The sequence below is a fragment of the Odocoileus virginianus genome, unplaced genomic scaffold (genome assembly GCF_023699985.2).
Source record: "Odocoileus virginianus isolate 20LAN1187 ecotype Illinois unplaced genomic scaffold, Ovbor_1.2 Unplaced_Contig_13, whole genome shotgun sequence".
Classification (NCBI taxonomy): Eukaryota; Metazoa; Chordata; class Mammalia; order Artiodactyla; family Cervidae; genus Odocoileus; species Odocoileus virginianus.
Genome location: NW_027224330.1, coordinates 111,927 through 132,161, shown reverse-complemented (window position 1 = coordinate 132,161; position 20,235 = coordinate 111,927). Strand labels below are relative to the sequence as shown.

At 40.9% G+C, this 20,235-nt stretch overlaps 1 protein-coding gene across 5 annotated transcripts in view; it reads left to right on the top strand.

Annotated features, from left to right (window-relative positions):
• The window catches only part of MARCHF1 (membrane associated ring-CH-type finger 1), a 1,143,673-nt gene that overhangs the window by 1,017,452 nt on the left and 105,986 nt on the right, over positions 1–20,235 (top strand). For 4 of the 5 annotated variants that reach the window (XM_070464065.1, XM_070464068.1, XM_070464067.1 and 1 more), the window contains 2 exons: positions 3,677–3,756; positions 4,054–4,794. In XM_070464065.1, the coding sequence (XP_070320166.1) occupies positions 3,677–3,756; positions 4,054–4,794 (821 nt within the window). Of the gene's footprint in view, positions 1–3,531; positions 3,757–4,053; positions 4,795–20,235 lie in introns of those variants that run through there. The other variant, XM_070464069.1, reaches the window with a different exon arrangement.

Genomic DNA, 20,235 nt, shown 5'->3' with positions numbered 1-20,235 from the left:
GATGAGATGGTTGGATGGCATCACCGACTCAATGTACATGAGTTTGAGCAAGCTCTGGGAGTTGGTGATGGACAGGGAAGCCTGGCGTGCTGCAGCCCATGGGGTTGCAAAGAGTCGAACATGACTGAGTGACTGAACTGAACTAAACTGATACCTCAATGTGTGTATTAGTCGGTCAGTTGTGTCTGACTCTTTGCAACCCCATGGACTGTAGACTGCCAGGTTCCTCTGTCCATGGAATTCCCTAGGCAAGAATACTGGAGTGGGTTGCCATTCCCTTCTCCAGGGGATCTTCCCGATCCAGGGATCAAACCCAGGTCTCCTGCATTGCAGGCAGATTCTTTACCACTGAGTCACCAGGGAAGCCCCTATACTTCAATAAAATAAACTTAATAAGAACAAAGTGTGCAGATAAGTCTATTGGAACATGTAGAGGACTCCATACTCCCCTGTGGGGACGTGGCTTCTTTTGCCTCAGAGTATTTTTAATATCTTCTTTAATAACTCCTACTTTCCTTTTTAGCTTAGTTGAGTATTACTCCTATGTTAGTTTCCTATGACTGCTAAAACAAATTACCACAAAAATGTATCACCCTGTAGTTCTAGAGGTCAGAAGTCAAACATGGGTCTCAAGGGGATACACTGCAGATGTTAGCAGGACCTCATTCCTTCTGGAACCTATAGAGGACAACTCATTTTCCAGTCTTTTCCTGTTTCTAGAGGCTGCCTGCATTCCTCCTTTCAGGGTTGTTCTGCCCGATGTCCGAATCCCTGAGTGGGAAGAGAGAACTTCCAAGACAATGCAATTTACAAAAAGGGAAGTTTTATTACTGGCTCGAGTCAGGGCTTTCTGCTGCAACCAACACAGTGGCGCAAGGTCAGAAAGCCCTGAACAAAGGCTGTTATCCAAATTTATAAGGTATGCATAAGAGGTTAGTAGCTGGCTTAAGCGGATTGGTTACATGTTTGCAAAGCAATTTTATTGGTACAAACTTTCGCGGGCTTTTCAGCTCTTCCTTTGTTTCTTACTGGGAGCATATTGGCTGGCTTCAGGTTACCTGATGGGGGTAGGGAATCTTATCATTTCGGGGGAAGCAAAAACTTAGGTCCAGGCAGCCTGTCATGGTATTAACCCTGGCAGCCTCACAAGGGTCTCCTCCGTCTATCTTCAGTGGCAGAAGTGGAGCATCTCCCCTTCTCTCTGACCTCTGTTCCCATACTTTCATCTTCTCTCTCTAACTCTAATGCTACCACCTCCCTCTTAGAGGAATCCTCATGCTTATGCCTTGCCCACCTGGATAATGCAGGACTATCTCTCCATCTCAAGGTCCTTAACTTAATCACCTGTGTAAAGTCATTTTTGTTATGTAAGGAAACAGATTCACAAATTCCAGAAATTAAAATGTTGACATCTTGACTAGGAGTAAGGGGCAGTATTATTCAGCCCTCCACACCTCCTCTTGAAGTTCTTCTAACCTTTTAACTTAGAATTAGTTTCTTTTCCTCTGGATCCCACAATCAGGTGTATTTATTGTTTTCTTTCTTCTTTTTTTTTTTTTTAACTGAAGTATATTTGATGCACAATATTATATAAGTTACAGATGCACAGCATAGTGACTCATAATTTTTTAAAGTTACACTCCATTTATAGTTCTTATAAAATACTGTCTGTATTTCATGTGTTGTGCAGTATATTCTTGCAACTTACTTATTTTATACATAACAGCTTTTACTTGTTAATCCCCTACTCTTATTTTATCTCTCCCCTGTTCCCTTCCCCCATTGATAACCACTAGTTTGTTTCCTATGTCTGTGAGTCTGTTGATTTTTTGTTATATTCACTAGTTTGTTAGATTATACATTTCTAAGAAGTTGTCCATTTCTTAGTAGTCTCTAATGATCCTCTGTATTTCTGTGGTGTTGATCGTAGTTTTACTTTTCCCTCTCTGATTTTATTGATTTGTGCTCTCTCTCTTTTATTCTTGACGATCCTGGCTAAAGGTTTATCAATTTTGAAAAGATTTCGAAGAACCAGCTCTTAGTTTAATCTTTTCTACTGTTTTTGTTTAATCTTTTCTGTTGCTTTTTAAGCCTCTAGCTCCTTTATCTCTGCTCTGATCTTTATTATGTCTCTCCTCCTGCCAGCGTTGGGGTGTGCTTGTTCTTCCTTTCTAGTTTCTTTAGGTGCAAAGTTAAGTTGTTTATTTGAGATTTTTAATTGTTTCCCTAGGTAAGCTTGTATTGCAATAAACTTTCCTCTTAGAAGTATCTTTGCTGAGTTGCATAGGTTGTTTCCATTTTCATTTGCCTCCAGATATTTTTTATATCTTCTTTGATTTTTTTTCAATGACTCATTGGTTGTTCAGTAGCATATTGTGCAGCTTTCGCACGCTTATGCTTTTTTGCAGTTTTTTTCTTATAGCTGATTTATATGTATGTATCTTTAATATGGGGATTTTTAGAACTTTGAAATTTGGGGTTAATCTTACTACGTTTACTGTTATTTTTCTTGCTGGCAATTTCATCTGTGCAGTCAGACTGGTTTAAATCTGGGCCTTGAACTCCCGGGGTTTCCTCTGTGTACAGGAGGGCGTTGCCTTGAGAGTTGAGTATGAGAGCAGATCAAGGAGCAGAATTGCTCACATGAAGCTCTGCTCCACCATCTACCAGCAAGGAGCAGCACTGATTTCTCAATCTCCGCATCTGTAACATGGGAAAAAGTACAGTATTTGCCACATGTGTTTCTTGTACTAAAGAATGGACATAGGAAAATTACTTAGAACTGTGACTGGCATATAATATTCCCTCAAAACTATTAGTTATTATTATTTCCCATTTGTGAGATTATTATAAGGATTAAACAGATGGCGGATAAACCACAGTACCATGCCTTGCACATAGTAATTCTTCACACAGTCTAGTCTTTTATTTATCATCATCACATGTACTAAATACAGTGGTTAGAAAATTCAAAGCAGTGAAGAAAATGCTGTGTTTCAAACATAGGAGTCTCATGAAACAGACTGAAATTTATGCCAATCTGCATAATTTAAGGCTTTCTTATTCTTAGGTTTAGTCTGGCCACGAAGTTAAAAGTTATGAAGGTCAATAATGTTGTGAAGGATAGATTTTTATTAGCCTCCATGATGAAATAATAATAATCTCTGCAGGCTTTTAAATATTACAGTGTTTTTAAATATATCATCTCATGGGGCCTTAAAGTGACTTAATGTTAACTCCAGGCAGTATCTGGCAATCTAATGGCTATTTGATTCTTGAAGCTTCCTGAATTAGTATCATCTTTGTCACATAATAGCCATTGTGTCCTTTATATCACAGGCTATGCAAGAGTTACATATTTTGTTTCCAAGGCAAATTGAGCCACTCCACTCAAAAGTTTACAGTAAATAGAATAGAAACTTGTGGAATCATCTTCCTCTATCACAAATGAAGCAACAGCAAAGTGGTACAGCATCTCAGCTGTTCCAAGTTCCTCAAATCAGTTTTACTTTTGCAAAACCTGCCCTCCGACTTCCTATATCCTGTGAGCTGCCTGACGAACAACATGACCGGCAGCCACGTTTGTTGTAATTTTTTAAATATGTGGAAAAAAAGCAAGATATCGACCATGTATTACCTTAACCAAGATGCCAAATTGTCTAACTTGTTTCTCCAGGCCAGCAGTCCAACAACTGGGACAGCTCCCAGGAGCCAGTCAAGGTTGTCTGTCTGTCCATCCACTCAGGACATCTGCAGGTAAGTGTGCAGCGAACGAGCCCGTTTGGTGTTTTTAGACCAGTGTTCTGTACTCTTGCTGTATATGATGAGACTGTGTGACTCTCGCTGCTGTCTTATCTTGCCTGTGGATAATTTATATCAGCCTGATTTTTTTTCCTTTAGTGCATCCCCCTCATTTGACCTTTGCCAACTTTGGGTCCATGCTGTTGTTTTCATCTCTCTCTTTCTGTTTCCCATGGCCGTCCTCTCCTTTCCAATTCCCATGGCTTTCCTCCCCACCCCAATCCCTCACCCTTTGCCTGCCGCTTTGTCTAGATCTGCCATCTCACATGACATGTCAGGAGCCTCACTTGAGCACTGCACCCCTGTCACAGCGCTGAGCCCTGCTAGGCAGGAGCCGGGTAAGAAACCAGTAACACAGAAGCCTAGGAGGCGGAGGCGGGCCGCTCAGAGGGACGAGCATGCCCGAGAGCAGGGGAGAGGGAGAAGAAGCGACTTGCACCTCCACGTCCCCAGCCCCCGATGCAGTGAGACCGACACAGATTCCTCGGACTCATCTTCCACCCGTGAGAGTCACTGGATTCAGGCAAAGAGAAGAGCCCAAGTGAAGTTCCGCCTGTCGCGGAGAAGAAGGAGAAGGAACAAACCAAGCGGAAACCTGGGTGAGTCTTCTGCTCCTAGGGAAATCAATCCAGTACACTTGGGATCCGAAGGTAAAAAGCACGCGGAGCTGACCAGCTGTGAAAGCTGCTCTTTAAACCTGCACGGAGCAAAAGGCACAACGTACGAAGGATGTGGTGTCTCCCTGTCGAGGTCCTCTGAGACTAAAAGACCCTCAAGGAAGCAACAGGAGAGCAGAGGCGGGGACCCCCGCGGGGACCCTCAGCTCTTACATCGGTGTGAGCAAAATGAAAGAACAATCAAGAGAAGATTTTCAGGGACAAATTCCAGCACTGAAATGCTGGCGGTCAAAGGTGGCAAGTCTGCTGGTGATGCGGGGTGCCAGGAGCCTCCTGCCACGGACCGTGACGGGTCTGATCATTTACATGCATGCAGGTCAGTCTCTCCAGAGAAGGATTTGATGCCCCCCAAATATACCTCCTACCGCTGTGAGTTACATGTGTGTGTGTCCCCTGCCCTCAAAACATAACATTTATCCATACTGTTATTTGCCGAGGGGATATAAGGTGATAAAATGAGCAAACGGATGGGGAGAAGGATGCACAAGTATCCGTGGGTTTGAAAGCTGTTCCAAAATAGTTAGCTTTCCCCTTATCCCTTCTTTTAACTGAAAGATGATTTATCCTGGTCAAAGAATTGACAAAATGAGTCCTGTCCCCTCTCTCAGTAAAGACAGGAATTGTAGAGGAAACATGAATGAGAGTGTGAGATCTTAGTGCAAATCTGGTGAACTTTTAGCACCCTGACAGAGGATATTCAAGGCTTGGGGGGATTAAGGTCATATTTTTGTATCAGAAAAGTCTCCTCTGTGGTTGTTGCCAATTTGTTCTCCAGTTGTCTGACTCAGCAGGTAATTCAAGACTGAAAGGACACAGAAACAGGTCACAGACACACCAGCGGGGTTGCTGGGACCTTCTGAGAAGGAGACCACCTTAACTTTGGTGATAACCATGCAATAAAAAGTTTCAACATGTAGATAATTCATATTAATATCTATGAGACTGCTTGCTTGCACTTTTTACCCAATTGGATAGAATTTTCAGAGTAATTTATTTATTTTTTTTTCTTCCATTTATTTTTATTTGTTGGAGGCTAATTACTTTACAACATTGCAGTGGTTTTTGTCATACATTGAAATGAATTAGCCATCGGATTTACATGTATTCCCCATCCCGGTCCCCCCTCCCACCTCCCTCTCCACCCCATCCCTCTGGGTCTTCCCAGTGCACCAGTCCTGAGCACTTGTCTCATGGATCCAACCTGGGCTGGTGATCTGTTTCACCCTAGATATACATGTTTCCATGCTGTTCTCTTGAAACCTCCCGCCCTCGCCTTCTCCCACAGAGTCCACAAGTCTGTTCTATACATCTGAGTCTCTTTAAATTTTAAAAAAAAAGATGTGACTACCCAGGTTAGTTTGTACCAATGAAACAATTTGAAACAAAATAAATATTTTGAATGTTCCTATTACCCAATCATTTAAGTTACATGGGTTCTGTTTGGGAGCAAGTCAAGTGTTTTTGTTTTTGTTTTTGTTTTCCGGTTTGGGGGCTTGCTTTTACAAAAGTCGTACTTTATAAAATGTGTATGTGTTTCCATGTGAATCCCATGACCCAGAGAAAGCTTCCTATGTTCATTCAGGGCAGGACAAGAAGGAGAATTAATCTCTAGATGTAAATAATATTATAATGGCTTGTTTCTCTGAAAATTTTATGGGTCATTCAAAAAATGCTCATTTACTTATTCACTCAGGCATTTATTGGTTACAATGCGTCAGGCTTTTATGGCAGGCATTTGACATCTGAGAGCTTACTATCTGGTGGAGATGAACACAAACTATTTCACAGTTAATTGCAGTTGTGATAAGTGATGTAGGAGTGTATAACGAGGAAAGTAGATCTGTGCTGGAGATCAGAGAAGGACTGTCTTAAGGAAGTGACGAACTGCCTGTGGCCCAGGCACGACGGGAACTAATCGAGGAAGGAACAGGGAAGGGTGTGCAGACAGCATGCCACTGGGGTCTGGGGAACCGAAAGCTGCTGCTGCTGCCGGGGTATGGGGCGGGGGGGCACTGGTGGGGATGAGGTCAGAGGGGTGGGGAGGGCCGTGCAAAGCACGCTAAGGGAGTCAAACGAGAAGTGACACCGGTTTGACCCATATACTGAAGCAAGCAAGTTTCTCGTAATCTTTTGACTATGATTTAAGTGTGGCTTCGCTACAATGTCTGGGGACAGAATAAAACACTATTTCTAGTCTAGACTAAGAACTCCTCACTAGCAAACATCTGTGGTCACTCCCCAAATCTACTTCCAGTGTAATTTAAAGAAGCTAGTTGTAGACTTAATGGTAATTGGAGAAAAAAGGAATGCTTATAATTAGAGTCGTAGTGGCTGGTTCTCCAAAGTTAAAAGCACTACTCTGGAGAAAAAGAATATTTAACATAGACTCCTATTAATAAAGGGAGATCAATGGGCCTATAGTTATTTCTGGCTGTGAGTTATTGTCAAAATACACCCATTAAGCAAATCCTATGGGCCATATATTATACTGGGAGCTGAGCATACAACGTGACAGAAAGACTTGATTCTTCACTTAAGTGGCCTATTAACTAATGACAGAAGTTGGATGTACACTTGAAAAGATGGGAGCTCAAGATGGTGAGTTTTAGAAGAGGAATACTGCAGGAAGTTGAAAAAAGGGAAATTGCTGGGAGCTGCCACAGCCTGGGAACCCCTTAAGAGCTGGGGCTGGGACTGAGGAAAGGAGAAGCTAGCCTGGCAGAGAGGCCTGGTGGGCATCCGGGCCCTGGGGGCAGGGTGGGCAGGATCCCCTCAGGTAGGCAGGATCCCCCACCACCAGATCATCAGGAGCAACTCAATACTTGGCATTGGTAAGGGCAGACCCTAGAGGAGTCAAGGATGATTCCAGATCTGGGGTGTTGTGAGGGAGTAAAAGCTGATGTTACTGACAGAAATAGAGGGTCAGAAGCCAGCTAAACTGGGAAAGACAATGAGTTCACTTACGGGCAGGCTGTTTGTGGTGGCTCTGGATCAGCTATTGAGCAGACAGCTTGAGTCACATCGCCGAAATGTGGGAGGGCAGTCCAGGCTCAGTCTGAGTGTCCTGTCAAGCATTAGTAGACTATCCACAGACTAACATTAAATAGCTGCATATTTCCATTGGTCATTCACATGATGTCTGAGCACAGGACAGTCACACCAAGACATTAACAGTGAAAGTCTTCTCAAGGGAAGAGAGGATCTAGGTATCGTTCTCAGGGGGGTGACTGAGATACTTGGAAAGTGAATGACATCTCTAAAGGCTGCAGATGGACCAGCTTGAGCACCAGGGTCCCTTGTAGGACAGGAAGATGTACTTGCACTCCTGCTGCTTCAGACAACAAGTAGGACCCGTCTCAGCCAGAACCACAAAGAAGAAGCAGCTTCTAAGCCCTTTCTTCCTCGTTTCTTCCTGGTATTTAGTCCCACAAGGACACTCTACCCACTACCCACTCTACGCACCCGCATCAAAGCCTCATGCAGAGAAAGTGTCTCTATTAGTATCCTACAACTTAGAGGAAATTCAAATCACCATGGCATCATGGCCACACTTGTGGAATAGGAAAGATTTTGCCTTTTTTATAGAGAAAATTTACATTTAAAAATTATGTTAGCTTACACTTGAAACTTTTCAATAGCCTCTTAGTTGCTATCTGGGGTGAGTTCAAATCTTTTTTTTTCTTCCCATTTATTTTTATTAGTTGGAGGCTAATTACTTTACAACATTGTAGTGGCTTTTGTCATACATTGACATGAATCAGCCATGGATTTACATGTGTTCCCCATCCCGATCCCCCCTCCCACCTCCCTCTCCACCCGATTCCTCTGGGTCTTCCCAGTGCACCAGCCCTGAGCACTTGTCTCATGCATCCAGCCTGGGCTGGTGATCTGTTTCACCCTAGATAATATACATGTTTCGATGCTATTCTCTCGAAACATCCCACCCTCGCCTTCTCCCACAGTCCAAAATTCTGTTCTGTACATCTGTGTCTCTTTTTCTTTTTTGCATATAAGGTTATCTTTCTAAATCCCGTATATATGTGTTAGTATACTGTACTGAATAAAATTTACAAGGGTCTGAATGATCCTCAGGCCAGCGTCCTCTGCTTCAACAGCATTGTTAACAAGGACCTACTCGTGCTGGGCTGTCTTCAGGCCTCTGAAAGAGCCAGGCTCTCACCTTTCAGGAATGCCTTCATGTTAGCTGATCTTCACTTCACCAGATTAATTCTAATCATTTTTTCTTAATTTAGATGTCATTCTTTTGGGGAAAACTTTATGATTCCCCAACCAACACTCAGGTCCCCTTCACTTCCATATTATCTTTTAAAACTTTTATTGCAATATTGTTCATTTGTTATATTGTATTAGTTTCAGGTATACAGAATAGTAGTTCAGTCAACACAGACTATTTTTTTTTAATTTACCTATGTTTTACTGGAGGATAATTGCTTTACAGAATTTTGTTGTATTCTGTCAAACCTCAACATGAATCAGCCACAGGTATACATATATCCCCTCCCTTTTGAAGTTCCCTCCCCTCTCTCTCCCCACCCCACCCCTCTAGTGTGATACAGAGTCCCTGTTCGAGTCTCTTTAGCCATATAGCAAATTCCTGTTGGCTATCTATTTCACATCTGGTAATGTAAGTTTCCATGTTACTCTTTCCATATACTCTCACCCTCTCCTCTCCTCTCCCCATGTCTGTAAGTCTATTCTCTATGTCTGTTTCTCTATTGGTACCTTGTAAGTAAATTCTTTAGTACCATTTTTCTAGATTCTGTATATATGCATTAGAATATGAATATTTATCTTTCTCTTTCTGACTTACTTCACTCTGTATAATAGGTTCTAGGTTCATCCACCTCATTAGAACTGACTCAAAGGTGTTCCTTTTTATGGCTGAGTAATATTCCATTGTGTATATGTACCACAACTTCTTTATCCATTCATCTGTTGATGGACATCTAGGTTGCTTCCATGTTCTAGCTATTGTAAATAGTGCTGCAGTGAACAATGGGATAAATGTGTCTCTTTCCATTTTGGTTTCCTCAGGGTATATGCTTAGGAGTGGGATTGCTGGGTCATTCGATGGTTTTATTCCTAGTTTTTTAAGGAATCTCCATATTGTCTTCCATAGTGGCTGAATCAATTTACATTCCCACCAACACTGCAAGGGAGAGGGAATTGGCAACACACTCCAGTGTTCTTGCCTGGAGAACCCCAGGGATGGTGTAGACTGGTGGGCTGCCGTCTATGGGGTCGCACAGAGTCAGACACGACTGAAGCGACTTAGCAACAGCAGAAGCAACATTGCAAGAGTGTTCCCTTTTCTCCACACCCTCTCCAGCATTTATTGTTTGTAGACTTTTGATGATGGCTATTCTGACTGGTGTGAGGTGATATCTCATTGTAGTTTTGATTTTCATTTCTCTAATAATGAGCAATGTTGAGCATCTTTTCATGTGTTTGTTAGCCATCTGTATGTCTTCTTTGGAGAAATGTCTGTTTAGGTCTTCTGCCCACTTTTTGATTGGGTTGTTTTTCTGGTATTGAGTTGTATGAGCTGCTTATATATTTTGGAAATTAATCCTTTGTCAGTTGTTTCATTTGCTATTATTTTCTCCCATTCTGAGGGTTGTCTTTTCACCTTGCTTATAGTTTCCTTTGCTGTGCAAAAGCTTTTAAGTTTAATCAGGTCCCACTTGCTTACTTTTGTTTTTATTTCCATTACTCTAGGAAGTGGGTCATAGAGGATCTTGCTTTGATTTATGTCATCGAGTGTTCTGCCTATGTTTTCCTCTAAGAGTTTTATAGTTTCTGGTCTTACATTTAGGTCTTTAATCCATTTTGAGTTTATTTTTGTGTATAGTGTTAGGAAGTGTTCTAATTTTATTCTTTTACATGTAGCTGTCCAGTTTTCCCAGCACCATTTATTGAAGAGGCTGTCTTTGCCCCATTGTATATTCTTGCCTCCTTTGTCAAAAATAAGGTACCTATAGGTGCATGGGTTTATTTCTGGGTTTTCTATCTTGTTCTATTGGTCTATATTTCTGCTTTTGTTCCAATACCACACTGTCTTGATGACTGTAGCTTTGTAGTATAATCTGAAGTCAGGAAGGTGGATTCCTCCAGCTCCATTCTTCTTTCTCAAGACTGCTTTGTCTATTCAGGGTCTTTTGTGTTTCCATATGAATTGTAAAATTTTTTATTCTAGTTCTGTGAAAAATGTCATTGGTAATTTGATAGGGATCACATTGAATCTGTAGATTGCATTTGGTAGTATAGTCATTTTCATAATACTGATTCTTCCTACCCAGGAACATGGAATGTCTCTCAATCTGTTTATGTCATCTTTGATTTTTTTCACTACTGTCTTATAATTTTCTGTGTACAGCTCTTGTGTCTCCTTAGGTAACTTTATTCCTAGACATTTAATTAGTTTTGTTGCAATGGTGAATGGGATTGATTCCTTCATTTATCTTCCTGATTTTTCATTGTTAGTGTATAGAAATGCAAGTGTGATTTCTGTGTATTGATTTTGTATCCTGCAACTTTGCTAAATTCACTGATTAGCTCTAGTAATTTTCTGATACTATCTTTAGGGTTTTCTATGTACAGTATCACGTCATCTGCAAACAGTGAGAGCTTTACTTCTTTTTTTTCCATTCTAGATTCCTTTTATTTCTTTTTCTTCTCTGATTGCTGTGCTTGGACTTCCAGAACTATGTTGAATAATACGGGTGGAAGTGGACACCCTTGTCTTGTTCCTGATCTTAGGGGGAATGCTTTCAGTTTTTCACCATTGAGAATAATGTTTGCTGTAGGCTTATCATATATGGCCTTTATTATGTTGAGGTAGATTCCTTCTATGCCCATTTTTTGAAGAGTTTTGATCATAGATGGATGCTGAATTTTGTCAAAGGCTTTTTCTGCATCTATTGAGATTATCATATGGTTTTTACCTTTCAATTTGTTAATATGGTGTATCACATTGATTGATTTGCATATATTGAAGAATCCTTGTATCCCTGGAATAAATCCAACTTGATCATGGTGTATGAGCTTTTTGATGTGTTGCTGAATTCTGTTTGCTAAAATTTTGTTGAGGATTTTTGCATCTATGTTCATCAGTGATATTGGCCTGTAGTTTTCTTTTTGTGTGTTGTCTTTGTCTGATTTTGGTATCAGGGTGATGGTGCCTTGTAGAATGAGTTTGGAAGTGTTCCTTCCTCTGCAATTTTTTGAAAGAGTTTTAGAAGGATAGGCATTAGCTCTTCTCTAAATATTTGATAGAATTCTCCTGTGAAGCCATCTGGTCCTGGGCTTTTGTTTTTTGGGAGATTTTTGATCACAGCTTCAATTTCAGTGCTTGTAATTGGGTTGTTCATAATTTCTATTTCTTCCTGGTTCAGTGTTGGAAGATTGAACTTTTCTAAGAATCTGTCCATTTCTTCCAGGTTATCCATTTTATTGCCATATAGTTGTTCATAATAGTCTCTTATAATCCTTTGTATTTCTGCATTGTCTGTTGTAATCTCTCCTTTTTCCTTTCTAATTTTGTTGATTTGATTCTTCTCTCTTTTTTTCTTGATGAGTCTGGCCAAAGATTTGTCAGTTTTGTTTATCTTCTCAAAGAACCAGCTTTTAGTTTTACTAATCTTTACTATTGTTTCTTTCATTTCTTTTTCATTTATTTCTGCTTGGATCTTTATGATTTCTTTCCTTCTGCTAATTTAGGGGGTTGTTTAATCTTGTTTTTCCAGTTGTTCCATGTGTAAAGTTAGATTTGCTATTCAACGTTTTTCTTGTTCCTTGAGGTAGGATTTATTACCATAAACTTCCCTCTTAGAACTGCTTTTGCTCCATTCTGAAGGTTTTGAGTTGTTGTGTTTTCATTGTCATTTTTTCTAGAAATTTTTTGATTTCCCTTTTGATTTCTTCAGTAACCTGTTGGTTATTTAGAAATGTATTGTTTAATCTCCATGTGTTTGTGTTTCTTACAATTTTTTCTTGTAATTGATATCTAGTCTCATAGCGTTGTAGTCAGAAAAGATGCTTGATATGATTTCAATTTTCTTAAATTTACTGAGGTTTGATTTGTGACCCAAGATGTGGTCTATCCTAGAGAATGTTCCATGTGCACTTGAGAAGAAGGTGTATTCTTCTGTATTTGGATGGAATGTCCTGAAGATATCAATGAGATCCATCTTATCTAATGTATCATTTAAGATGTGTTTCCTTATTCATTTCCTGTTTTGATGATGTGCCATTGGTGTGAGTGGAGTGTTAAGGTGGTTGTGCTACCATCAATCTCTCCTTTTATGAATGCCAGTGCTTGTCTTATGCATTGAGGTGCTCCTGTGTTGGGTGCATAGATATCTACAGCTGTTATGTCTCCCTCTTGGACTGCCCCCTTGATCACTATGCAGTGTCCTTCCTTGTCTCCTGTCGTCTTCTTTCTTTTAAGGCCTACTTTGTCTGGTATGAGGACTGCTACTGAAGCTTTCCTTTGCTGCCCATTTGCATGAAGGGTTTCCCTTTTATGTTACTGCTGCTTCTCCCTTCCCCTTTTAATATTTTTTCTTTGTGTTTAGTCTTTGTTAATTTGATTAGTATGTGTCTTGGTGTGTTTCTCCTTGGGTTTATCCTGTATGGGACTCTGTGCCTCTTGGACTTGATTGACTATTTCGTTTTCCATGTTGGGGAAATTTTCAAAATTCTCTTCAAAACTTTTCTCATACCCTTTCTTTTCCTTGTCTTCTTCTGGGACCCCTATAATTCGAATGTTAGTGCATTTGATATTGTCCCAGAGGTCTCTGAGACCATCATCAATTCTTTTCTTTTTTTTTTTTTTTTTGCTTTATTCTGCTCTTCAGAAGTTATTTCACCATTTTATCTTCCAGCTCACTGATTCATTCTTCTGCTTCAGATATTCTGCTATTGATTCCTTCCAGAGTATTTTTAATTTCAGTAATTGTGTTGTTTGTCTCTGTATGTTTATTCTTTAATTCTTCTAGGTCTTTGTTAATTGATTCTTGCATTTTCTCCATTTTGTTTTCAAGGTTTTTTTTTTTTTTATCATCTTTACTATCATTATTCTGAATTCTTTTTCAGGTAGTTTGCCTATTTCCTCTTCATTTATTTGGACTTCTGTGTTTCTAATTTGTTCTTTTTCAGGTAGTTTGCCTATTTCCTTTTCATTTATTTGGACTTCTGTGTTTCTAATTTGTTCCTTCATTTGTGTAGTATTTCTCTGCCTTTTCATTATTTTTTTTTTTAATTTATTGTGTTTGAGGTCTCCTCTTCCTGAGATTCAGGGTTAAATTCTTTCTTCCTTTTGGTTTCTGTCCTCCTAAGCTTGGCCCAGTGGTTTGTGTAACCTTCATATAGGGTGATATTTGTGCTGAGTTCTTTGTTTGTTTGTTTGTTTGTTTTTCTTCTGATGAGAAAGGCTGACTGAGGTGGTACTCCTGTCTGCTGATGATTGGGTTTGTATTTTTGTTTTGTTTGTTGTTTAGATGAGGCATCCTGCACAGGGTGCTACTGGTGGTTGGGTGATGCTGGGTCTTGTATTCCAGTGGTTTCCTTTGTGTGAGTTCTCACTATTTGATACTCCCTAGGGTTAGTTCTCTGGTAGTCTAGGGTCTTGGAGTCTGCTCCTACTCCAAAGGTGCAGGACTTGATCTCTGGTCAGGAATGAAGGTTTCACAAGTGGTTTGTTATGGCATTAAGTGAGGTTAAAACAAATATCCCAAAATGAGAAACCAAAGATGAACCCCAGACAAATGGCAGTTACAAAATCAGGCAAATAATAATTAAAATAATGGAATATACACATATACATATACACCCATAAGCAAAGTCAAAACAGTCCAACAAAAATAAAGTACAGTAGATTGACCCAGCAAACAAAGGAAATCAAAAATTATATTTACCAGTTAAGAACAAAACTAACTAAAGCACAAACTGGAAAACAAAACTAAAGCAAGGTGCCAAGTGGGGAATAAAGCAATGAAAACAAAACTAACAAATATGTTGAGAGGAAAGGAAAGAAAGAAAAGAAAGAAAGAATAGATATGCAAAGTTAAATAGAGGTAGATGAAGATTTATATACATTAAAGATTAACTTCAAGGGGAAAAGAACAGTAGGAAAGGAAACAAAGGAATAAATGTAGAAAAAATACAATAGGTTTTAAAAAAATTAAAATTAAAATTGTAAAAAAAGAAAAGAAAAAAAGGAAGAAGAAAGAAAGAAAAAAAAAGAAAACTCCACAGAACTGCAAAAGCCCAATGTAGAGGCAGAGGTTTATAACAATAAAAAGTGTGACTGAATATACACACGCACACACACACACACACACACACACACACACACACACCCCTATGAGCAAAATCAAAACAGTCCAACAAAAATAAAGTACAATAGATTGACCTGGTGAACAAAGGAAACCAAAAATTATATCTACCAGAACAAAACTAACTAAAGCACAAACTGGAAAACAAAACTAAAGCAAGGTGCCAATTGGGGAATAAAGCAATGAAAATAAAACTAACAAATATGTTGAGAGGAAAGGAGAGAAAGAAAAGAAAGAAAGAATAGATATGCAAAGTTAAATAGAGGTAGATAAAGAAGATTTATATACATTGGAGATTAGCTGCAAGGGGAAAAGAATAGTAAGGAAAACAAAGGAATAAATATAGAAAAAATAATAATAGGCTTAAAAAATTAAAATTTAAAAAAAGAGAAAAAAAAGAAGAAGGAAAACTCCACAGAACTGCAAAAGCCCAATGTAGAGGCAGAGGTTTATAACAATAAAAAATGTGATTTAGTGAAAAAAACTCAAAAGCTTAATTAGATTTCATAGTGCCAATAAAATCAACAACTACAACAGAGGGGGGGAAACAAACAAACAAACGAAAATCCAAAGAAACTACAGAACAAGTGAAAACATAAGAATAATAAGTGCTTTTCTTTTTTTTCCCCTCAATTATTTTTATTAGTTGGAGGCTAATTACTTTACAATATTGTAGTGGTTTTTTCCATACATTGACATGAATCAGCCATGGGTTTATATGTGCTCCCCATCCTGAACCCCCCTTCCCACCTCCCTCCCCATCCCATCCCTCTGGGTCATCCCAGTGCACCAGCCCCGAGCACTTGTCTCATGCATCCAACCTGGACTGGTGATCTGTTTCACACTTGATAATATACATGTTTCAATGCTGTTCTCTCAGATCATCCCACCCTCACCTTCTCCCATAGAGTCCAAAAGTCTGTTCTATACATCTGTGTCTCTTTTTCTGTCTTGCATATAGGGTTATCATTACCATCTTTCTAAATTCCATATATATGCATTAGTATACTATATTGGTGTTTATCTTTCTGGCTTACTTCACTCTGTATAATGGGCTCCAGTTTTATCCATCTCATTAGAACTGATTCAAAAAAAAAAAAGAATAAAATACTTAGGAGTATATTTACCTAAAGAAACAAAAGACCTATACATAGAAAACTATAAAACACTGATGAAAGAAATCACAGAGGACACAAACAGATGGAGAAATATACCGTGTTCATGGATTGGAAGAATCAATATTGTGAAAATGAGTATACTACCCAAAGCAATCTATAGATTCAATGCAATCCCTATCAAGCTACCAACAGTATTCTTCACAGAACTAGAACAAATAATTTCACAATTTGTATGGAAATACAAAAAACCTTGAATAGCGAAATAAGTGTTTTTCTTGAGTCACTGCTGTCAGAGTCCTTTCCCTCACTGGGAGTCACAGTCCACCCTCCCTAGGATGCCCTCCAACACTGTGCTGTTCACTGGACCTGCTGTGGGGGCAGCTCAGATTCTAATCTGGTCCTACTCCTGTGTGTTCTTGCCTCCAATGTCCACAGCTATCAGAACTAGTGCATTTTCTTTTGTGGGAGCTCTCAATGTCCTTTTATATATTCCATAGACACAGAGTCTGCCTAGCTGATCATGTGGATTTAATCTGCAGCTTGTACAGCTGGTGGGAAGGTTTTGGGTCTTCTTCCTTAGCCACACTGCCCCTGGGTTTCAATTGTGGTTTTATTTCCACCTCTGCATGTGGGTGGTCCACTGGGGTTTGCTCCTGAGGCTGCCCTGGAGGACTTGGGTCTGCCCCTGTGAGGGCCAGGCGTGGAGGTGGTGCAGCTGCTTGGGTCACAGGGGTTCTGGCAGCACCAGGTACTCAGGGGAGTTGGTGGCTAGGGCAGCAGGAAATATAGTGCTGGAGAAGGAAATGGCAACCCACTCCAGTACTCTTGCCTGGAAAATTCCATGGATGGAGAAGCCTGGTAGGCTACAGTCCATGGGGTCTCAAAGAGTTGGACATGACTGAGCAACTTCACTTTCTTTCTTTCTATAGTTTCTTTTGGAGGAGGAAATGGCAACCCACTCCAGTGTTCTTGCCTAGAGAATCCCATGGACGGAGGGGCCTGGTGGGCTGCAGTCTATGGGGTTGCAAAGAGTTGGCCATGAGTAAGCAACTAACACACACACGCACACACACACACACAGAGAAGGGTATGGCAACCAGTATTGGCCAATACACTCCAGTATTCTTGTCTAGAGAACCCCGCTGACAGAGAAGCCTGGCAGGCCATGGTCTACAGGGTCACAAAGAGTTGGACACTACCAAAGTGACCCTGCATGTACAGACAAGTTTTTTGTTTTTTGTTTTTTGTGTTTTTTTGCCTGTGGCAGCTCTGCCCCAGTGAGAGTTGAGTGTGAAGGTGGTGAAGTTACTTGGCTTATGGGGACCCTGGTTGCCCAAAGTGTGCCGGACATGGACATAACTCCTCTGCCCCAGGAGTTATGGCTGTATCTGAGTCGTTTTTCAAGACTCTCATAGCTGGAAATGAGAAGGCCTCTTTCGCCAGTCTCTCTGTAGCTCTGCCCCGTCAGGCACTTAGAGGGATCCCTTGCCTGGGGTCACTGTCTGTTGTTGATGCTTCAAGCACATAGAGGGGGCCCTGTGGCTGGGTTTGTACTCTGCAGATCAGCATGTCAGGCACTTGAAGGGACGCCCTGGGTGGTGTCCTACTGTGTAGTTCAGGCACATCAATCTCTTAAAGGAGCATCCTGGGTGGAGTCCTACTCTATAATTCAGAGCATCAGGCGTTTGATGGGCCAGCATCTCTATTGTTGAGCTGCCAGTGCTGGCATGTGGGGAAAGAGAGACTATGATGATGGCTCCACCTCCTACGCGTGACTCAGCAGTATCGCCTTGCTTCCTTGGCTGCCTGGCTTTCCTCCACAGGCATTTCCCACCACTATCTCCTCCCTCACATCCCCTTGATCCATCTCTCTGCAGTCAACAGCAGCCCTCACCCTGGGATCACTCCACAATCCCTAAACTCCAGCTCCCAGCCACTGCGCCTTCCAGGGGACCTGCATCCCTGTCTGGGGTATGTATGGCTGTGGCAAGGACTGTCTGATTCTCATTCCATTTAGGCTGCCACAGATCAGCTGTTTCACTCTCAGCCTTAAATGTTTCTCCTCTGACTCAGACAATTGCCCCGATGTGGGGATCAGACCCCTGCTTCAGTTCCCCCACCCACTGAGGGCAGGTCCAGTCCTACTAACACTCCTGTTTTTCCCCCTAGTTCCTTTGTCCTACTGAGTTTTGCGTGGTTCTATATATTCTTTTCCACTGGTCAGGTACTCCTGTCTGCTCTCAGCTGGTGTTCTGCATGCACTTCTGTGTCTGAAGGTGTATTCCTGATGTATCCGTGGAGAGAGATGTACTCCACGTCCACCTACTCCTCTGCCATCTTGTTCTCCCCTGACCATAGCTTAATTTTTAATTGCCAACATCTATGTATTTTCATGATTGACAATATCAGGTTTGTTTTCTGCAGTGTCCAAAGTCCCTGACAGATAGCACATATTCAATATACAGTTTTTCAGGGAAAATGAATTTTTCAAAGGGAGTCATTCTTCCTGTGTGAAATTATAGTAGTCAGTGGTGGGTTGCCTCACCTGTGGTAGAGCCCCATGTAGAGCATATTCTTCACCAGTGGACATCAATGTCACCCACAGGGCCTATTCAAAAGGAGACCCTGCCCCCACCCCCAGAGTCTCTGATGACTTCCTCTGGGGTTGGGCCATGACTCTGCACTTCTAATACATTCCCAAGTGATACAGATGCTGCTGATCTAGGGACCACAATTCAAGATCCTCTGTTTAATGCTACAAATTCTCCCTGGTAAAGATGGAGTTTGGGAAGCATAATTAGAGTTTTCTGTCATCCTCTACTGAGCACTGACACAAAGCACAAAATCAGATCACTTTCCTGATTTCACACTGTCATCCCAGTGTAGGGTGGGTCCTCAAACTGAAACCATAGACTGACAAAGTCCCAGCTTTACCAGGAACTCAGCTGTCATCATTTGACTATTATTTCCCTTCAGATCCACTTCCCCATCCTAGCTACCCCTTCTTGCCAAAAATTTCCTGTTTTTGAAAAATTTTTTCTTCTCATTGAGTATATCTGGTCCCAACCAAGTCCTGTCACTTCTTCTTCTGGATGCTGCTTTGATCTGGGTACTCTTCCCCATTACCACCATACCCTTATGATTCTCTTCTACCTGTCTGTCCTCCCTCTTCATCCACCCTTTACCCCGTTTTGGTCTGGACTCATCTACCAGGTTAAAACTGGCTGAAACTAGTTAAAATGAGCTCGATGTATTAGCCACAGAAATTGAAAATTCAGATATACAGATGGCCTCAGCATCTTCAGAGAGTCAGGCAATGTGGTTCCCTTGCCTCCATGCCTTCTCTCTGTGGTTTTTATTTTCTCTGACTGCAGTCAAGCTTCCTCTGTACATCAGAGAGAATAAACATTGTGGACAGAAAGAGTGGCAGCCTTACATTTTACTAACAGTGGCTTCACAGGAAAGGGAAATGTTCTCTTCAGGCAGTTTCATGAAATCCCAGAGAAGGAATAGAATTAGCCTTTTTTTTAGGTCACATCCATAGGCTAATCATTGTCAGCAGGTCACTATGCTTGGACTGTGTCCTTGAGTGAGAAGGTTGGATTTAAAATGTAGCTGCTGGCAACCCCTTCAGAAACTTATGAATTGGAGAATGAATATTCTAACACCTAAAAGAATAGCATCAGTATCAGAAGAAGTGGGAAAAGAATTATGAGCAGGAAAAAGCAAAAAAAAAAAAAACAAAAAAACAGTACAAGGTCCCACTGTATAGCACAGGGAACTATATTCAAATGATGAACCATAATGGAAAGAATATAAAAAAGAATGTGTGTGTGTGTGTGTGTGTGTGTGTGTGTATGTGCGCGCACGCACATGTCACATAGTTTCTCAGTCATGTCTGACTCTTTGCAACCCCATGGACTGAAGTCCGCCAGGCTTCTCTGTCTATGGGGATTCTCCAGGCAAGAATACTGGAGTACATTGCCCTGCCTTCCTCCAGGAATAGTTCCTGGTAATTCAGTTAGTGAAGAATCTGCCTGCAATGCAGGAGACCCAGGTTCTATCCCTGGATGGGGAAGATCCCTGGAGAAGTAAATGGTAACTCACTCCAATATTCTTGCCTAGAAAACCCCTTGGACAAGGAAGCCTGGCAGGCTACAGTCCATGGGGTTGCCAAGAGTTGGGCATGGCTTAGCAACTAAACCACCAACATATTTATACACACATACATGCATATATGTATGTATATATACTATATATTTGTTGTTCAGTCATTCAGTC